The sequence below is a fragment of the Rhinatrema bivittatum genome, chromosome 8 (assembly GCF_901001135.1).
Source record: "Rhinatrema bivittatum chromosome 8, aRhiBiv1.1, whole genome shotgun sequence".
NCBI lineage: Eukaryota > Metazoa > Chordata > Amphibia > Gymnophiona > Rhinatrematidae > Rhinatrema > Rhinatrema bivittatum.
The window spans coordinates 74,954,123-74,970,620 of record NC_042622.1 but is presented as its reverse complement, the minus strand read 5'-3'; the positions used below and the strand labels follow the sequence as shown (position 1 = coordinate 74,970,620).

Sequence of the window (16,498 nt, the reverse complement as noted above, 5' to 3'; positions counted from 1 at the left end):
CAGCCAAATTAACCACCACCAGGAATAGAGCATTCTCTATTGCCGGACCCCACCTCTGGAACTCCCTCCCATCCAACATCCGGACACAAAACAACACATCCATGTTCAAAAAATTACTCAAAACATGGCTCTTCAAACGAGCATACAAAGACGGGATTGGATAAACCACAGCACTTCCCCTACCTCCTCCACCCCCCTTCCCTCTCCTCCATTACCACACCTTGCCCCCTGCCACTCCCTGTATATCCTTCACTCCCTCCTCCTGTTTCCCTCCAGCCCACCCCAACACCCCGCTGACCCTCCGATAACACTGTATCCTCCATCTCAGCCCTCTTCATATCAAAATGACTATACTCGTCTATCTACTCCCGCATATGCTACCTGTAGATACACCTCGTTCAAGATTATAAGTTAAAGTTAACATCTGATTGTTTTTGTATCTCGTTGTTTAACATGTAAACCGGAGTGAAGGCCTCCACCAATACTTTGGTATATAAAAAAAACCCTATAAATAAATAAATCAGTCTCTCTCCCCTTATATACCACACCTTTGGATTTCTGAGCCCAATATGCATAACACTGCATTATTTTCGGTTGAAACTTAGCTGTCAAGCATTCTTGAATAACTTCTTTCATCTACTCCCTAATGCATGTATACTATGTTACAAATCTTAGCATCATCCGCAAAAAGACAAGCTTTTCTTCATAATCCCTCCACAATATCACTTATGAAAATAGGTAACAGGAATAGTACCCAAAGAATTCCACTCATCACCTTCCATTCTCCAGCATGACCTCTATATACCACCAACTCTATTTATCCCTCCACTAATTTCCAATCCATTCTGCCACATTAGGGCTCACCTACCCCACTCCCATGACACTCTGTTTAGGAGCCTCTTACATGAGACAGCTTCAAAAGCTTTGTATCATAAATCAAGTCCCTCAAGCCCTTGTGGTGACTTTAATTGGGGAGGGATGGGGGTGGGGGGGGAGACTTTAGGCACTAAGAAACCTGAGGGGACCTCTTTAATGCCACCTGGACACCAACACGACTATCGTCAACTGTCTGGACCGTTACCTTGGAATCAAAGGCCTCCTTCAAGCTGGATTTACTCATACTGGACAGGCATACTCAGATCCACTCCTGCATGACCTATTTCAGATGTTCTCAAAGTGAGAGACGTTAAGGACCCCATATATGAATTACCATACGGGGTCAGCCCAAAGGCTCATCAAGCCCAGTATTCCGTTTCCAATAATGGCCAAACCAGGGCACAAGTACCTGGCAGGATCAGACTTCTAGTAATCAACATGATGAACTGCAAATGACATCTTCAAGAACTATGGGCACCATTGGCTTGATTTTTGACAACAGTCAGAAAATCAATACAGCAAAATCAAAAGAATAAATTGAGGTGAAGAAGAGCATACTTAAAAGAAAAAAAACCAAAACACACACCATACAGGCCAGCTGGGATGCAGGACCACAGGCAAAAAGAAAAAAAAAGAGAGCATATTTTGCCAATTGTTCTACAGGATGTAAAAAAAAAAAAAAAAAAATGAAAACTTAAATATTGTGAACCTGACTGAGGCACTAAAGAGAAAAGCAGCAAAGAATGAAATGTAATTTCATAATCGAATCAAAGAACTGTTACATATGAACATAAGAAGGTGCCATACTGGGTCAGACTGAGTGTCCATCAAGTCCAGCATCCTGTTTCTAACAATGGCCAATCCAGGATACAAGTACCTTGCAAGTACCCAAACAATAAATAGATCCCATACTACTAATGCTGATAATAAGCAGTGACTATTCCCTAAGTCAACTTGACCAATAGCAATTTATGGACTTCGCCTTCAGGAACTTGTCCAAACCTTTTTTAAACCAAGCTAAGCTAACATCCTCTGGCAATGAATTCCAGAGCTTATTTGTGTGTTGAGTGCAAAAAAAGTTTCTCAGATTTGTTTTAAATGTGCTATTTACTAACTTCATGGAGTGCCCCCTAGTCCTATTATCTGAAAGAGTAAACAACCATTTCACATTTATCTCTCATGATTTTATAAACCTCTTATCATATCCTCTCTCAGTCATCTTCTCCAAGCCGAACAGCCCCAACCACCCCAGCCTTTCCTCATAGGGGAGTTGTTCCATTCCCTTTATCACTTTGGTTGCCCTTCTCTGTACCTTCTCGAGTGCAACTATATCTTTTTTGAGATGCAGCGACTAGAACTGCACACAGTACTCTAGGTATGGTCTGACTATGGAGCGATATAGAGGCATTATGACATTGATTTATCCACCATTCCCTTCCTAATAATTCCTCACATTCTGTTTACTTTTTTGACCACTACAGCACACTGAGCTGATGATTTCAATGTATTATTTACTATGACCTTATAAGGTAAGGCTAAGGAAGTTAGTGCTGTTCAGTATGGAGAAGAGACAACAGAGGGGATATGATACAGGTCTACAAAATCATGAAAGGACTTGAAAGTTAATGTAAAACGGTTATTTACTCTCTCAGATAATAGAAGGACTAGGGGGCACTCTATGAAGTTAGCAAGTAGCTCAATTAAAACAACTTGAAGAACAATCTTTCACTCAGTGCATAGTTAAGCTTTGGAATTCGTTGCCAGAGGATGTGGATACAACAGTTAGTGTAACTGGGTTTAAAAAAGGTTTGGATAAGTTTCTAGAGGAAAAATCCATAAACTATTAATTAATAAGCAATAGCTTGAGATTTATTTAATGTTTGGGTACTAGCCAGGTACTTGTCACTTGGATTGGCCACTGTTAGAAACAGGATACTGGACTTGATGGATCCTTGGTCTGTCCCAGTATGTCAATTCTTATGTTCTTATGTGCCCAGATCTTTTTCTAGGCTGGTAACTCCTAATATGTAGCTACAGCATTGGTTATTTTTGCCCTATATGCATCACCTTGCACTTGTCCACATTAAATTTCATCTGCCAATTGTATGCCCAATCTTCCAGTCTCACAATGTCCTCCTGGAATTCATCACAATCCGCATGCAATTTAGCCACTCTGTATAATTCAGTAACATCTGCAAGTTGAACACTTCACTCATCATATCCCTTTTCATATAATTTATAAATATATTGAAAAGCACAAGTCCAAGTACAGATCCCTGAGGCACTCCACTGGGAAAACTGACCATTTAATCCTACTCTGTTCCCTGTCTTTTAATCAGTTTGCAATCCACAGAAAGGACATCGCCTTCTGAAAATCCAAAGACACCACATTTATATATTTGTTTTTTTTATACCGACATTCAAACATGGCTATCACATCTACTGGTTCATCTTTATACACATGTTTATTCACCCCTTCAAAAAAAAAAAAAAATGTAGCAGATGTGTGTGGATTTCCCTTGGGTAAATCCATGCTGGCATTGTTCCAATAAACCACATCTTTCTGTACGTTCTGTGATTTTTTTTTCTTTAGAATAGTTTCCACTATTTTTCCCAGCATGGACGTCAAGCTCACCAGTCTATTTTGGTGGACAAAAAGCCAGAAAAAATAAAATATATTGAGATTTGCCCACTCACCCTCTCTCTACCCCCATGCTCTGCCTACCAAGTCCCTATATCTCTCTCCACACCCGAGAATCTCCCTCTTCTCCTCCCCCCCCCCCCCATTTGTAACAGCATTCATCCTTGCTAGTGTTGGTTCCAGACTTCTCTCCTTCAGTGGCAAGCTTACTGAGGTTTCTGTGCTCTGCAGTACTCCCACTTTATTTTATTTATTTATTTTTATTTTTTCTATACCGATATTCTTGTAGAGATACAAATCATACCGGTTTACATATAACTTCAATTTCGCCATAAAGCGATACAGTGAAACAAGTTTCAACAATTTTAACAGTAAAAAGAGATGAAACATTCAGGTCTGAACTTTGCCTTATATGATCATTGGAAATTATTTATACATAACAAACAAGCACATCAAAGAATCTTCTGCTTTTGTGCCAGGAAGTGCTTCTGGTGGTGCAGTGGCAGCACCAAGCAGCAGGCACCTTGGCTGAGAGAGGGAAGTGGGACTTGGAACGCCATTATAAGCGGCACTGGTGAGGAGAAGGACTTGAAATGCTGCAGGTGCTTTGCTCCATGCTGGCTTCTAGCAGTTGCTGGAAGCCTTGAGATATTGCATCTGCAGCTCTGGAGCTGCTCTTTAATCAGCCTAAAATTAAGATGAAAATCAGTTTAATGTGCCATTTTTGGAAAAATCTTGGCATTTATGGGTGAAGATCGGTTTAAATTGAAAATGAAGGACCTTACTCATAACCAGTGTAAGCAGTGGCTGTCCCAAGTTTTCATGGCTAATAAAGGTATGTAGACTTTCTCTAAGAACGTTTGTAAACCCAGATACACCTACTGATTTCACTACATTACTATCTTTGATTGTATTACCTGTAGACTAAAAAGTGTTGCATTTAAGCAATAATGCTCTAACAGCAGAATGCAAAGATATGTGACACTACAGAGTACTTCCCTCGTCGTTCGTGCTGCATTACCTTCAGTATGCTCTGGCACTGTGAGAAGTCACTGTTAGGGTGGCTGCTCTCAAAAAGTTTCAGCAGTAACTGGGGAATGCCATTCCATTTTGCTTGTTTATCTCTCTCTCTTAGCAGGGTTTCTGTCACCTGTGAAGGAAAGCAAAGAGGCGGGAGCTTTAATAAACTGTTACCCATCTACTCAAAAGTAGTTTTCTTTTGCTACACAAACCCATGTACTATTGCTACACACCAAGAAATATGAAGCTCCAATGTCTCTAGGCAAAAAAAAAAAAATAAATTATATATATATATATCTATCTATCTATCTATCTTTTGGATCACAGAATGATGCTCTGCTCTGTCCTATACTCTGCTTGCTTTTTCTTTTGGGAGGCGGGAAGGGAAATTTGCTTGTCTGTCTTCATACCTGAGCTTCCAAGCCAGTTGGAACCTGTCCAATCCTTCTCAGTGATATTTATAACATAGTAATATGGTAGATAACTGCAGAAAAAGACCAAATGATCCATCTAGTCTGCTCAATGCAAAGGATATATTCCAGATGCCAGCTGTAGAGCATGACCACCTGTAGAATATCACTCCTTATCCAAAAGGTTTTGTTAGCTTCTTCTATTAACTGTACCTGTTTAAGAAGATGAACAGTCACTCCAGAAGGCACCCCCCCCTCCCCACCACCATGAACCCAGTGCACCCATCTGATCATGAGGAGCCTGAAAGCCCCATCAATAGGCACACTTGTGCTTCTGGTAGGAATCCTAGTTTTTACTGTAAAGAAGCCTGCCAGGCAAACTGAACTGTAATGCTAATTAATTCTTTCATTGCAACCTGCCAGATAGAGATCTGTCAAAGTAAGAGGCAGCGTTTCCACTAGGACTTCTAATTCTAGCTAATGCTGTACTTGCAACCTCTGCCAGACATAGTTCTTCCATTATCTCTTCAAAATGTTTGACTGAAGATTCTCTGTGCTTACCCCCATGCCTTCCAGAAGTCCATTACTGTTCTACCCTCCATGACCTATTCTGGGAAAGTGCTCCAGACATCCAGCACACTTTCTATGAAAAAATATATTTTTCCTATCATTGTGCTTTTGGGAGTCACCCAGATTTGTGAATTGGCAGAGAAGTGGAAAATAAACTCTGGAGTATTCCCAACTCCAGGGAGTGTGGGTTTTGCAGTTGAGGCAGCTCTGCACCAAGGAAGAGTGGAAGCAGAGACTTCTCTTAGAGTGAAGTGCAAGAAGAATTCTCCATGGAGCATCACTGGAATGAGAAGGATCTCATTCTGGTATAGGGGATCTACCCTTCATATTCAAAAACATTGCAAAGGAGCAAGAGAAATCATGAGCTTGATTCAAGTACCAAAGAGAGGAAGTGGCAAAGATGGGAGCTTCTTAAAGAGATCCATGTAGGAGTTGTGAGTTAGAGGAAGTCCCAGGAAACTTGTGAACAGTATTTTCGTGACAGTTTCTATTTTTATTCTACTATGGATATTACCAGAAGATGTCCATGTCCCATTCCACAAGTACCTAGGTAAGTTTATTTTTGGAACAGACTCAGTGGTTATGTGTTATTACTGAATGTAAAGCAAAGTTGTTTACCTATAACCAGGGTTCTTGGTAGACAGCAGGTTAAATTAGCCATAACCAATGGCACTAATCACAAACCCAGATAATGCATGGGAGTTCCTGCACGCACAGGTTCATTGCCTATTGAGCCCCTCAGTCTCTTCCAGAGCTTAAACTTTAGCTGGAGTAGTCTACTCTACAGAGAGAAGGTTGAGTAATAAAAGTATTACTGATGTATCCTGATATTTATGGAGAACCCTGTTTACTTTGTTTTCACTGTCAACAATCAGGATTAAAATTAGCCATAATTGAAAGTCACCTTGTAAAAGTATATTTATTGTATATACCGTTACGATGGTCCCTGAGTGACTGTATACAAAAGCCAATAAATAAATAAATAAATAATACTTAAACAGACAACTCAAACCAGGTCAGTGGAGATTCGAACTACTGGGTGAACAGGCTGCACAAAATAGTTTGCCCAAAGGTACTACCTCTTCAGGACACAGCATTCAGATGTGAACAGACCTCAAAGTAGCAAGTTTGCATATATCATCAAAAGAAGTGGCCCTCAGATGAGCCAGTGAAGTCACCATTAGTCTCATTTGATGAGCCTTAACAGAATCCATAATCTGTAAGCCAGCCAGCGCAATATACAGTTTGATAGCCTCCCTTATGAGCAGTTGAGAAGCTTGATGATAATTGGAAAGGTATCGCACACATCGTGCCACATATAAAAAAAAAATGATTAACACTAAGCGAGATTACTATAGCAATAAAATCAAAAACTCCACTAACAACTCCAAATCCCTCTACAACATAGTGAACAACCTAATATCAGAAAACAACAACCCCACATCACAAACCAAAAACTTAAGCCAAGAACTAGCTCTGTTCTTCAAAAACAAAATCAGCAGAATAAAACAGGAAACATAAACAAATCCACTATCCTAAATGACCAGATTACCTTAAAAAATCTAATACCCTGTTCCAATTTCGACCCCATATCGACCACTGAAACTGAGAAACTATTAAGAAAACTTAACCCAGCCTGCCACGATCTGGACACAATACCACCTTGTGCCCTAAAAGAAATTGCACAAAGCATTGCTCCATCCATCACGGCTATCATAAATAAATCTCTCGAAGAAGGTGAACTACCAGATATTAAAAATCGCAACTATTAAACCAATAAAAAAAAAGAACCTCAATCCAAATGACCTGAATAACTACTGCCCAATATCAAACTTACCACTCCTAGCTAAAATGACAGAAAGCTGCTCTGAAACAACTCAATGAGCATCTCGAAACCAACAACATCTTATACCCAGCCCAACACAGTTTCAGAAAAAAAATCACAGCACAGAAACCTTGCTACTCAACTTATCAAACTCAATAAGAGGCTTCGACAACAATCTAAGATACATCCTCATACTACTCAACCTCTCAGCAGCATTTGACACGGTAGACCATAAAAGCCTTATAAACAGACTTACTGACATCGGTCTTCCAGGCAAAACTCTCAAGTGGTTCACATCCTTCCTTAAAAACAGATATTTCAAAGTTAATATAAACAACCACTCCTCAGATGCCATACCTCTTGAAATCGGAGTGCCACAAGGCTCTGCTCTCTCTGCCACACTTTTTAATATATACCTCCTACCACTCTGCCAACTCCTCACAAGTCTCGGCGTCACATACTACATGTACGCCGACGATATACAATTAATCATCCCAATAACAACCACCATCGAAGATACAATGAAACTCTCGGCATCCTACCTAGACACCATAAGAAACATGCTAAACCACATGAAGCTATGTCTAAACATGGACAAAATCAAATGTATTCTACTAGAAAGAAAAAAACAACTCAGGATTGAACACAAATCATTCCATAAAAATTGACAACACATGCATCAAATTAAAAGACAACGTGAGAGATCTCAGAATATGGCTAGACCCAGAACTTAACCTCAAAAAGAATATCTCAACCAAAATCAAAGAAGGCTTCCACAAATTACAAATCTTCAAACAACTAAAACCACTACTGTACCACCCCGATTTCAGAACCGTTCTACAACCACTTATATTCGACTATTGCAACTCTCTATTGTTAGGTCTACCCAAAGCCTCTATCCGACCACTCCAGCTACTGCAGAACGCCTTAGCCAGAATCCTTACCAGGCAAAAAAAAATCCGATCACATCACTCCTGTGCTAAACAGTCTACACTGGCTACCTGTAGAAAAGAGAATTGAATACAAAACACTAACCATCTTACACAGTACAATATACAACAGTAAAGGAACATGCCTAAACAACATTATCAAGAAACACATATCCCAACGCAATACAAGAACCACTAGCAAATTGCAACTAGACATACCATCAATCTCTACTGCCAAACATTCCAATGTTAGAAACAGAGCCATCTCCATAGCCGGTCCTCAACTCTGGAACTCACTGCCAAAACAACTAAGATCCAAAACAACACCAAAACATTTAAAAAATAACTCAAAACATAGCTTTTCAAACAAGCCTTCAAAGATGGAATTTGCTAAACACACACACAATAAAGGTCAAATCAAACAATCACACAGAGAATTTCAACTACGGATAGTTATATTACCGATGACGATAACCCACTGTATAGAACTTTAAAATGTTAACCATTCACTGATGGCAATGCATTATGTTATGATGTTGCCGTTTATTTTTTTCAGATGGACTATGTCCATAAGAACATAACATAAGAACATGCCATACTGGGTCAGACCAAGGGTCCATCAAGCCCAGCATCCTGTTTCCAACAGTGGCCAATCCAGGCCATAAGAACCTGGCAAGTACCCAAAAACTAAGTCTATTCCACGTTACCGTTGCTAGTAACAGAAAATAGCCACTGCTAAGTCAACGTAATTAACAGCAGGTAATGGACTTCTCCTCCAAGAACTTATCCAATCCTTTTTTAAGCACAGCTATACTAACTACACTAACCACATCCTCTGGCAACAAATTCCAGAGTTTAATTGTGCGTTGAGTAAAAAAGAACTTTCTCTGATTAGTTTTAAAAGTGCCACATGCTAACTTCATGGAGTGCCCCCTAGTCTATTATCCGAAAGAGTAAATAACCAATTCACATCTACCCGTTCTAGACCTCTCATGATTTTAAACATCTCTATCATATCCCCCCTCAGCCGTCTCTTCTCCAAGCTGAAAAGTCCTAACCTCTTTAGTCTTTCCTCATAGGGGAGCTGTTCCATTCCCCTTATTTTGGTAGCCCTTCTCTGTACCTTCTCCATCGCAATTATATCTTTTTTGAGATGCGGCGACCAGAATTGCTCACAGTATTCAAGGTGCGGTCTCACCATGGAGCGATACAGAGGCATTATGACATTTTCCGTTTTATTCACCATTCCCTTTCTAATAATTCCCAACATTCTGTTTGCTTTTTTGACTGCCGCAGCACACTAAACAGACGATTTCAATGTATTATCCACTATGACACCTACATCTCTTTTCTTGGGTAGTAGCACCTAATATGGAACCTAACATTGTGTAACTATAGCATGGGTTATTTTTCCCTATATGTGTTGGGGAGCGCTAGGAGAGCGGTCCCACTTCCCAGGAGCTGTGTGTCCTTGGGGCCACGGCTCGACCCCAGCGGAACTCTGAGGAGGTGCTGCAGTAGGCGTGGCATGCCCGAGCATGGGCTGGACAGGAACGAGGCTGGAATGATGACTGGGAAGACAGACCCTCCTCCGGACCTGCACACTTCGGAAGACCAACAACGCAATGTTGGTCTTATGAACAGTCCTCCGACCGTTCCAAGCCCTTTCAGACCTGCCGCAGGGTACAGCAAGAAGCGGCAGGCCGGATGGAGGCCGGGGCAGCAAAGACTGGAACATTGAGATACTGACGAGACTTCAGGAACGACGTAGACTCGGGAACGAGGTGCTGGATGCACAGACGTGGACTCAGGAACGAGGTGCTGGATGCACAGACGTGGACTCGGGTATTTGGACAATGATGCGATCCCTCAGGGCACCCTACTCAGCCCACTGACACGGGCGGACCCCATGGGCTGGTCGCGGACCACCCTGTCCTACATCCGCAGGAGCGGGTCTAGCGCAGGAAGGAACGAGGTACTGGATGCACAGACGAGGCTTGGGTTCCAGGACAGTGGCACGATCCCTCAGGGCGCCCTACTCAGCCCACCAACACGGGCAGACCACCCTGTCCTACATCCGTGGGAGCGGGACCAGTGCAGGAAGGAAATATGATGCAACAAAGTAATTCAGGGAAATGTACTGCACTCCTGGCAGTCGAAGCAAGTTGCTGCACTCCTGGCAGCCGAAGGCAGGTTAAAGCATCAGGGTCAGGAACAAACACTACGGATACTGGAACAAGAGACAAACCTCAGGGCTGGAACATGGACATCTGGAACAGCAGGTAACATCAGGACAGGAGCACGGATACTGGATCAGGAGACAGACCTTGGGACTGGGACAGAAGGCGGACATCTGGACAAGACGAGGAGCTCCAACGAAGAACAAGAAACACTGGACCTTGCAGAACTGCTGGAACACGGATGACTCCTGGAGCGAAGGATAGCAGGATCCAAGAAGTGACCAACTCCTTGCGAAGGCAAAGCTGGAATGGACGCTGAGTCCTTTTGTAGGACTGAAGAAGACAACGCCCAGGGAGGGGTCAGCAGAGGGCCACACCTGGCTGGCCCTTGAAGAGGAGGAGAGAGGCGCGTGCCCGCGCCCTAGGAAGCTGGAGAGAAAAGAGCTGGAAGCTGGTGGCATCCTCCGACACGTGGAAGGCCCAAGGAGGCAGCGGAGCAGCCCTGGACTGAAGCTAGGCGAAGGCAGGTCGCTGGAGCGGCTCCCAGCCACGAAGACTGAAGCAGGAAGAGACGAAGGGCTGGCTGCAGGAATGGCTCCATGCCGTGAGGACAGCCCCAGGAAGAGAGGTAAGGCTGCAGACAGAGTACAGAGCTGCAGGCACCAGCAGGGACGCCCTCCCTGCTGGCTGAGGACCCCGGGAAGGCAGAGACGCGTCGGGGAGACCCAGAAGCAGCAGCAGGGGTCCTGACCGCGAGGGAGAGCTCATGGCGGGTCGGCCCCGCTGCACGGAGCAGAAGGCGGCCGGGGAAGAGCGCAGCGGCAGTGGCCTGACTGGCCGCACGAGGTAAGGAGCCTGCCCGTGAGGAGCGCGGGCAAGACCGCAACAATATGCATCACCTTGCTCTTATCCACATTAAATTTCAGCTGCCATTTTGATGCCCAATTTTCCAGTCTTACAAGGTCTTCCTGCAATTTATCACAATCTGTTTGTGATTTAACTACTCTGAACAATTTTGTATCATCTGCAAATTTGATTATCTTACTCGTATTTCTTTCCAGATCATTTATAAATATATTAAAAAGTAAGGGTCCCAATACAGATCCCTGAGGCACTCCACTGCCCACTCCCTTCCACTGAGAAAATTGTCCATTTAATCCTACTCTCTGTTTCCTGTCTTTTAGCCAGTTTGCAATCCACGAAAGGACATCACCACCTAGCCCATGACTTTTTGCTTTTCCTAGAAGCCTCTTATGAGGAACTTTGTCAAACGCCTTCTGAAAATCCAAGTACACTACATCTACTGGTTCACCTTTATCTACATATTTATTAACTCCTGCAAAAAAGTGAAGCAGATTTGTGAGGCAAGACTTGCCTTGGGTAAAGCCATGCTGACTTTGTTCCATTAAACCATGTCTTTCTATATGTTCTATGATTTTGATATTTAGAACACTTTCCACTATTTTTCCTGGCACTGAAGTCAGGCTAACCGGTCTGTAGTTTTCCGGATCGCCCCTGGAGCCCTTTTTAAATATTGGGGTTACATTAGCTATCCTCCAGTTTTCAGGTACAATGGATGATTTTAATGATAGGTTACAAATTTTTACTAACAGGTCTGAAATTTCAATTTTTAGTTCCTTCAGAACTCTGGGGTGTATACCATCCGGTCCAGGTGATTTACTACTATTCAGTTTGTCAATCAGGTCTACCACATCTTCTAGGTTCACCATGATTTGATTCAGTCCATCTGAATCATTGCCCATGAAAACTTTCTCCAGTACGGGTACCTCCCCAACATCTTCTTCAGTAAACACCGAAGCAAAGAAATCATTTAATCTTTCCGCGATGGCCTTATCTTCTCTAAGTGCCCCTTTAACCCCTCGATCATCTAACGGTCCAACTGACTCCCTCACAGGCTTTCTGCTTCGGATATATTTTTAAAAGTTTTTACTGTGAGTTTTTGCCTCTACGGCCAACTTCTTTTCAAATTCTCTCTTAGCCTGTCTCATCAATGTCTTACATTTAACTTGCCAACGTTTATGTATTATCCTATTTTCTTCTGTTGGATCCTTCTTCCAATTTTTTAATAAAGATCTTTTGGCTAAAATAGCTTCTTTCACCTCCCCTTTTAACCATGCCGGTAATCGTTTTGCCTTCTTTCCACCTTTCTTAATATGTGGAATACATCTGGACTGTGCTTCTAGATGGTTTTGGGTTTTTTTGGGTTTTTTTTTTTTTTAACAATGACCACGCCTCTTGCACATTTTTTTACTTTTGTAGCTGCTCCTTTCAGTTTTTTTCTAACAATTTTTCTCATTTTATCAAAGTTTCCCTTTTGAAAGTTTAGCACGAGAGCCGTGGATTTGCATACTGTTCCTCTTCCAGTCATTAATTCAAATTTGACCATATTATGATCACTATGGCCAAGCGGCCCTACCACCGTTACCTCTCTCACCAAGTCCTGTGCTCCACTGAGAATTAGATCTAAAATTGCTCCCTCTCTCGTCAGTTCCTGAACCAATTGCTCCATAAAGCTATCATTTGTTCCATCCAGGAACGTTATCTCTCTAGCGTGTCCCGATGATACATTTACCCAGTCAATATTGGGGTAATTGAAGTCTCCCATTATTATCGCACTACCAATTTGGTTAGCTTCCCTAATTTCTCTTAGCATTTCACTGTCCGTGAAATTATGTAGTCATAACCTGCACATATATATTGTAGCACCAGTTATATTGTTATAACAGTTGTTACTCCTCTTGTAATACGTTGTTTTACCTGTAAACCGGAGTGAAGGCATCTAGCTAAACTTTGGTATATAAAAACACATAAATAAATAAATAATCAATCCTAGCATGGTCATGGAGGATAGAACAAAGGGGGATATGGAAATGGGGTGGCAACACTACTGTGGAGAAGGAGGTAGACATCTCCTGCCAAGACCCGGTAGAGCATGAGTGCAGTATCCTTCTGGGCCCGGCAGCAGACAGTGACACATGTTGAGAACTGCTGTAGTATAGGATGCCCACACACAAACTCGTTACAGCCTCACAGACAAATACTAGTCCTAGAAACTTTATCCACCTCTGACCAGAAGTAAAAATTTCCAACGTTATGAATAAAGCTTACACAGGTCTCTTAAATTTGGGGAATGGCAGCTAACTCCCTGATTAACAGGGGATTTGCATAGAGGAGCAATAATTTGTGAACTAAACTCCTTGCTGCGTTGGAGTTAAGATGTATTCACAAAAATATGCATACAACCATACACTAGTTTATGGACAGAGCCTAGTGCACCTTATTACATTGAGGCCTAAAATAACTGGGGGACTGCTCCCTAGAACTTTGTACAATAGGCAACATGTAAAAGATAATACAGTTTTGTAAAAGGCCAGAAATAAGTAAACTCTGTTAAACAAGAAAGATGTTACTTTAGGAGAACAATTTCACTTTGTTACTGTTATGACCATTTTACCCTGGGTAAAAAAAAAAAAAAAAAAAAAAAAAGCAGCAAGCAAAAGCATTCTTGTATTACTAGCAAATGATACCTACACTGGGACCCTCCAGCTCCACCAGACCCATTCTCTACCCCCAGATCCTGCACCTTCCCTGTTATCCTCTCCCCCTAGCACTCACTATCTGCTCTAGGATACTCCAACTCTATTCAACTCGAGCCCAATGTGCCCCAAAGACCTTTGCTTCCATTCCAATGCCTTATTCTCTTTTTGCAGATCTTTCAACCTCACCCTGTGCTTTCCAAGCTCTTGTTCTGTGCACTAAAGAAGTGGCCTATGGATTCTCAACTCAGGATCTAACTCCACTCTTCACATGCAATCTTAAATCCCTGGCCAAGGGTCCTCCTATTCCATTCCCTACCCCTAAATTCCCACATACCACACTCTTGTGTTCTAATCCTACTTCACCCTCCATCCCTCATCTCTTGCCCTGGGAACAACTTCAGTCCCACCCTTCAGCCTTTATTCCTTCCCTGAGACCTATAACAGAAAAATCTGGCTTTGTGCCAATATAGTCCAGGCTGGGTTTTCCCTTCTACTTGAGTAACCGCCACTTCTGAGCATGCCCACAACCACGTGCTCCTGCTGCATATGGTCATGGACTAACCAAATGATTCTAACATATAGGTGCCATAATGGTGATAGCACAGTAGTTGGTATCTCCCAGTTTGATTTTGATCGCTGGTCAAGTAGGTAATAAATAACAGAGTTACAATGTTGGAGAGCAGCAATGATGATATGGAAAGCTGGCATAACTGGACCCTCTCCATGAAAAAAGGGAGCAGAAAGGATAAGAACATAAGAAATTGCCAGACTGGGTCAGACCAAGTATCCAACAACTCCATATCCTGTTTCCAACTGTGGCCAACCCAGGTCACATGTACCTGGCAGGATTCCCAATAGCAGACAGATTCCATTCAGCTTATGCCTAGGGATAAGCAGTGGCTTTCCCCAGGGCTAGCTGGTTAATAACAGTTTATGGAATTTTCCTCCAGGAAATTGTCCAGACCTTTTTTAAACGCAGCTATGCATCCAAGGCTCTAAGCAGAAGACGTGAGAAGCAATAGAGTAGGATGTTCAAAGTAGTCATTAAGCTTGAATTGGAGCAGGTGCAGTAGGAAAGCACAAAGGTAGCCACATGAGTCTCTTTAAGAAGATGCTATGGGGTGCATAAAGGACACAGAGGAACTACATATATATATATCTACACACACACACACACACACACACACAACCATACAGCTAATGAAAAGACAGGGAAAAAGCTTATCTGCATTAGAAACTGTGGGATCTTTGCAATCACTGACAGACCAATTCAGTAAAAGTCGCAGGAGAGCAGGCGAGTGCCTGTGCACGTGATTCAGTATTTAAATGAGGGCCCACGGTAAAAAGAGGCGCTAGGGACACTAGCACGTCCCTAGCGCCTTCTTTTTGACAGGAGCAGCGGCTGTCAGCGAGTTTAACAGCAGACGCTCAATTTTGCCGGCGTCGGTTCTCAAACCCGCTGACAGCCACGGGTTCGGAAACCGGACGCTAGCAAAACTGAGCGTTCGGTTTTCAACCCGCGAGCTGCAGGCCGATTTAAAAATTTTTTTTTCATTATTTTTTTTTTTACTTTGGGACCTCCGACTTAATATCGCCATGATGTTAAGTCAGAGGGTGTACAGAAAAGCAGTTTTTACTGCTTTTCTGTACACTTTCCCGGTGCCGGCAGAAATTAAACGCCTACCTTTGGGTAGGCGCTAATTTCTGAAAGTAAAATGTGCGTCTTTGCTGCACATTTTACTTCGTGAATTGCGCGGGAATAACAAATAGGGCCATCAACATGCATTTAAGCTCAATGTCCTAAAAAAACTAAAACCTTTACTCCACACCCATGATTTCCGCATTCAGGCTACCCTCTCCTCTAAAATGGACTACTGCAACTCCCTTCTCCTTGGTCTTCCCTACTCCACCATTAAACCACTTCAGATACTCCAGAATGCTGTAGCAAGGATCATCACAAATGCCCGCAAATCAGACCACATTACCCCGATCTTTAAAGACCTCCATTGGCTCCCGATCCCCTCACGCATCCGCTATAAAACCCTTACCATTATTCAGAAATCCATCTACAGACACAACTCCAACTGGCTAGATGAACCGTTCCACTTTATACTCTCTAACCGCCCCACCAGAGCAACCCACAAAGGAACCCTCCAAGTGCCTTCCCTCAAGAAGGTATACCTCACATCCACTAGGGATCGAGCCCTCTCTGTTGCTGGCCCCACCCTCTGGAACTCACTACCCAAATACCTCCGACTTGAGCCATGCACCATTAAATTCAAAAATAAACTAAAGACTTGGCTCGTCAAGCAGGCTTACCCAGACTAGACCCACCTGCACTGTTGACCCTATGCTGCATCAGTACTTGACCAGAAATTTTGTATAAAAGTTTCTTACAGTTCTCCTGTTATTTACATTTGATGTTGCGTACTTATGCCAGTTTTCAGCCTCTCATCTCTCTACACTCTGTTATCCCATATCCAGTAC

At 42.6% G+C, this 16,498-nt stretch overlaps 1 protein-coding gene across 3 annotated transcripts in view; it reads right to left on the bottom strand.

Moving 5' to 3' along the window:
* The window catches only part of TRPC4AP (transient receptor potential cation channel subfamily C member 4 associated protein), a 156,081-nt gene that overhangs the window by 121,828 nt on the left and 17,755 nt on the right, over positions 1-16,498 (bottom strand). For all 3 annotated transcript variants that reach the window (XM_029610934.1, XM_029610932.1, XM_029610933.1), the window contains exon 2: positions 4,539-4,667. In XM_029610934.1, the coding sequence (XP_029466794.1) occupies positions 4,539-4,667 (129 nt within the window). The remainder of the gene's footprint in view (positions 1-4,538; positions 4,668-16,498) is intronic.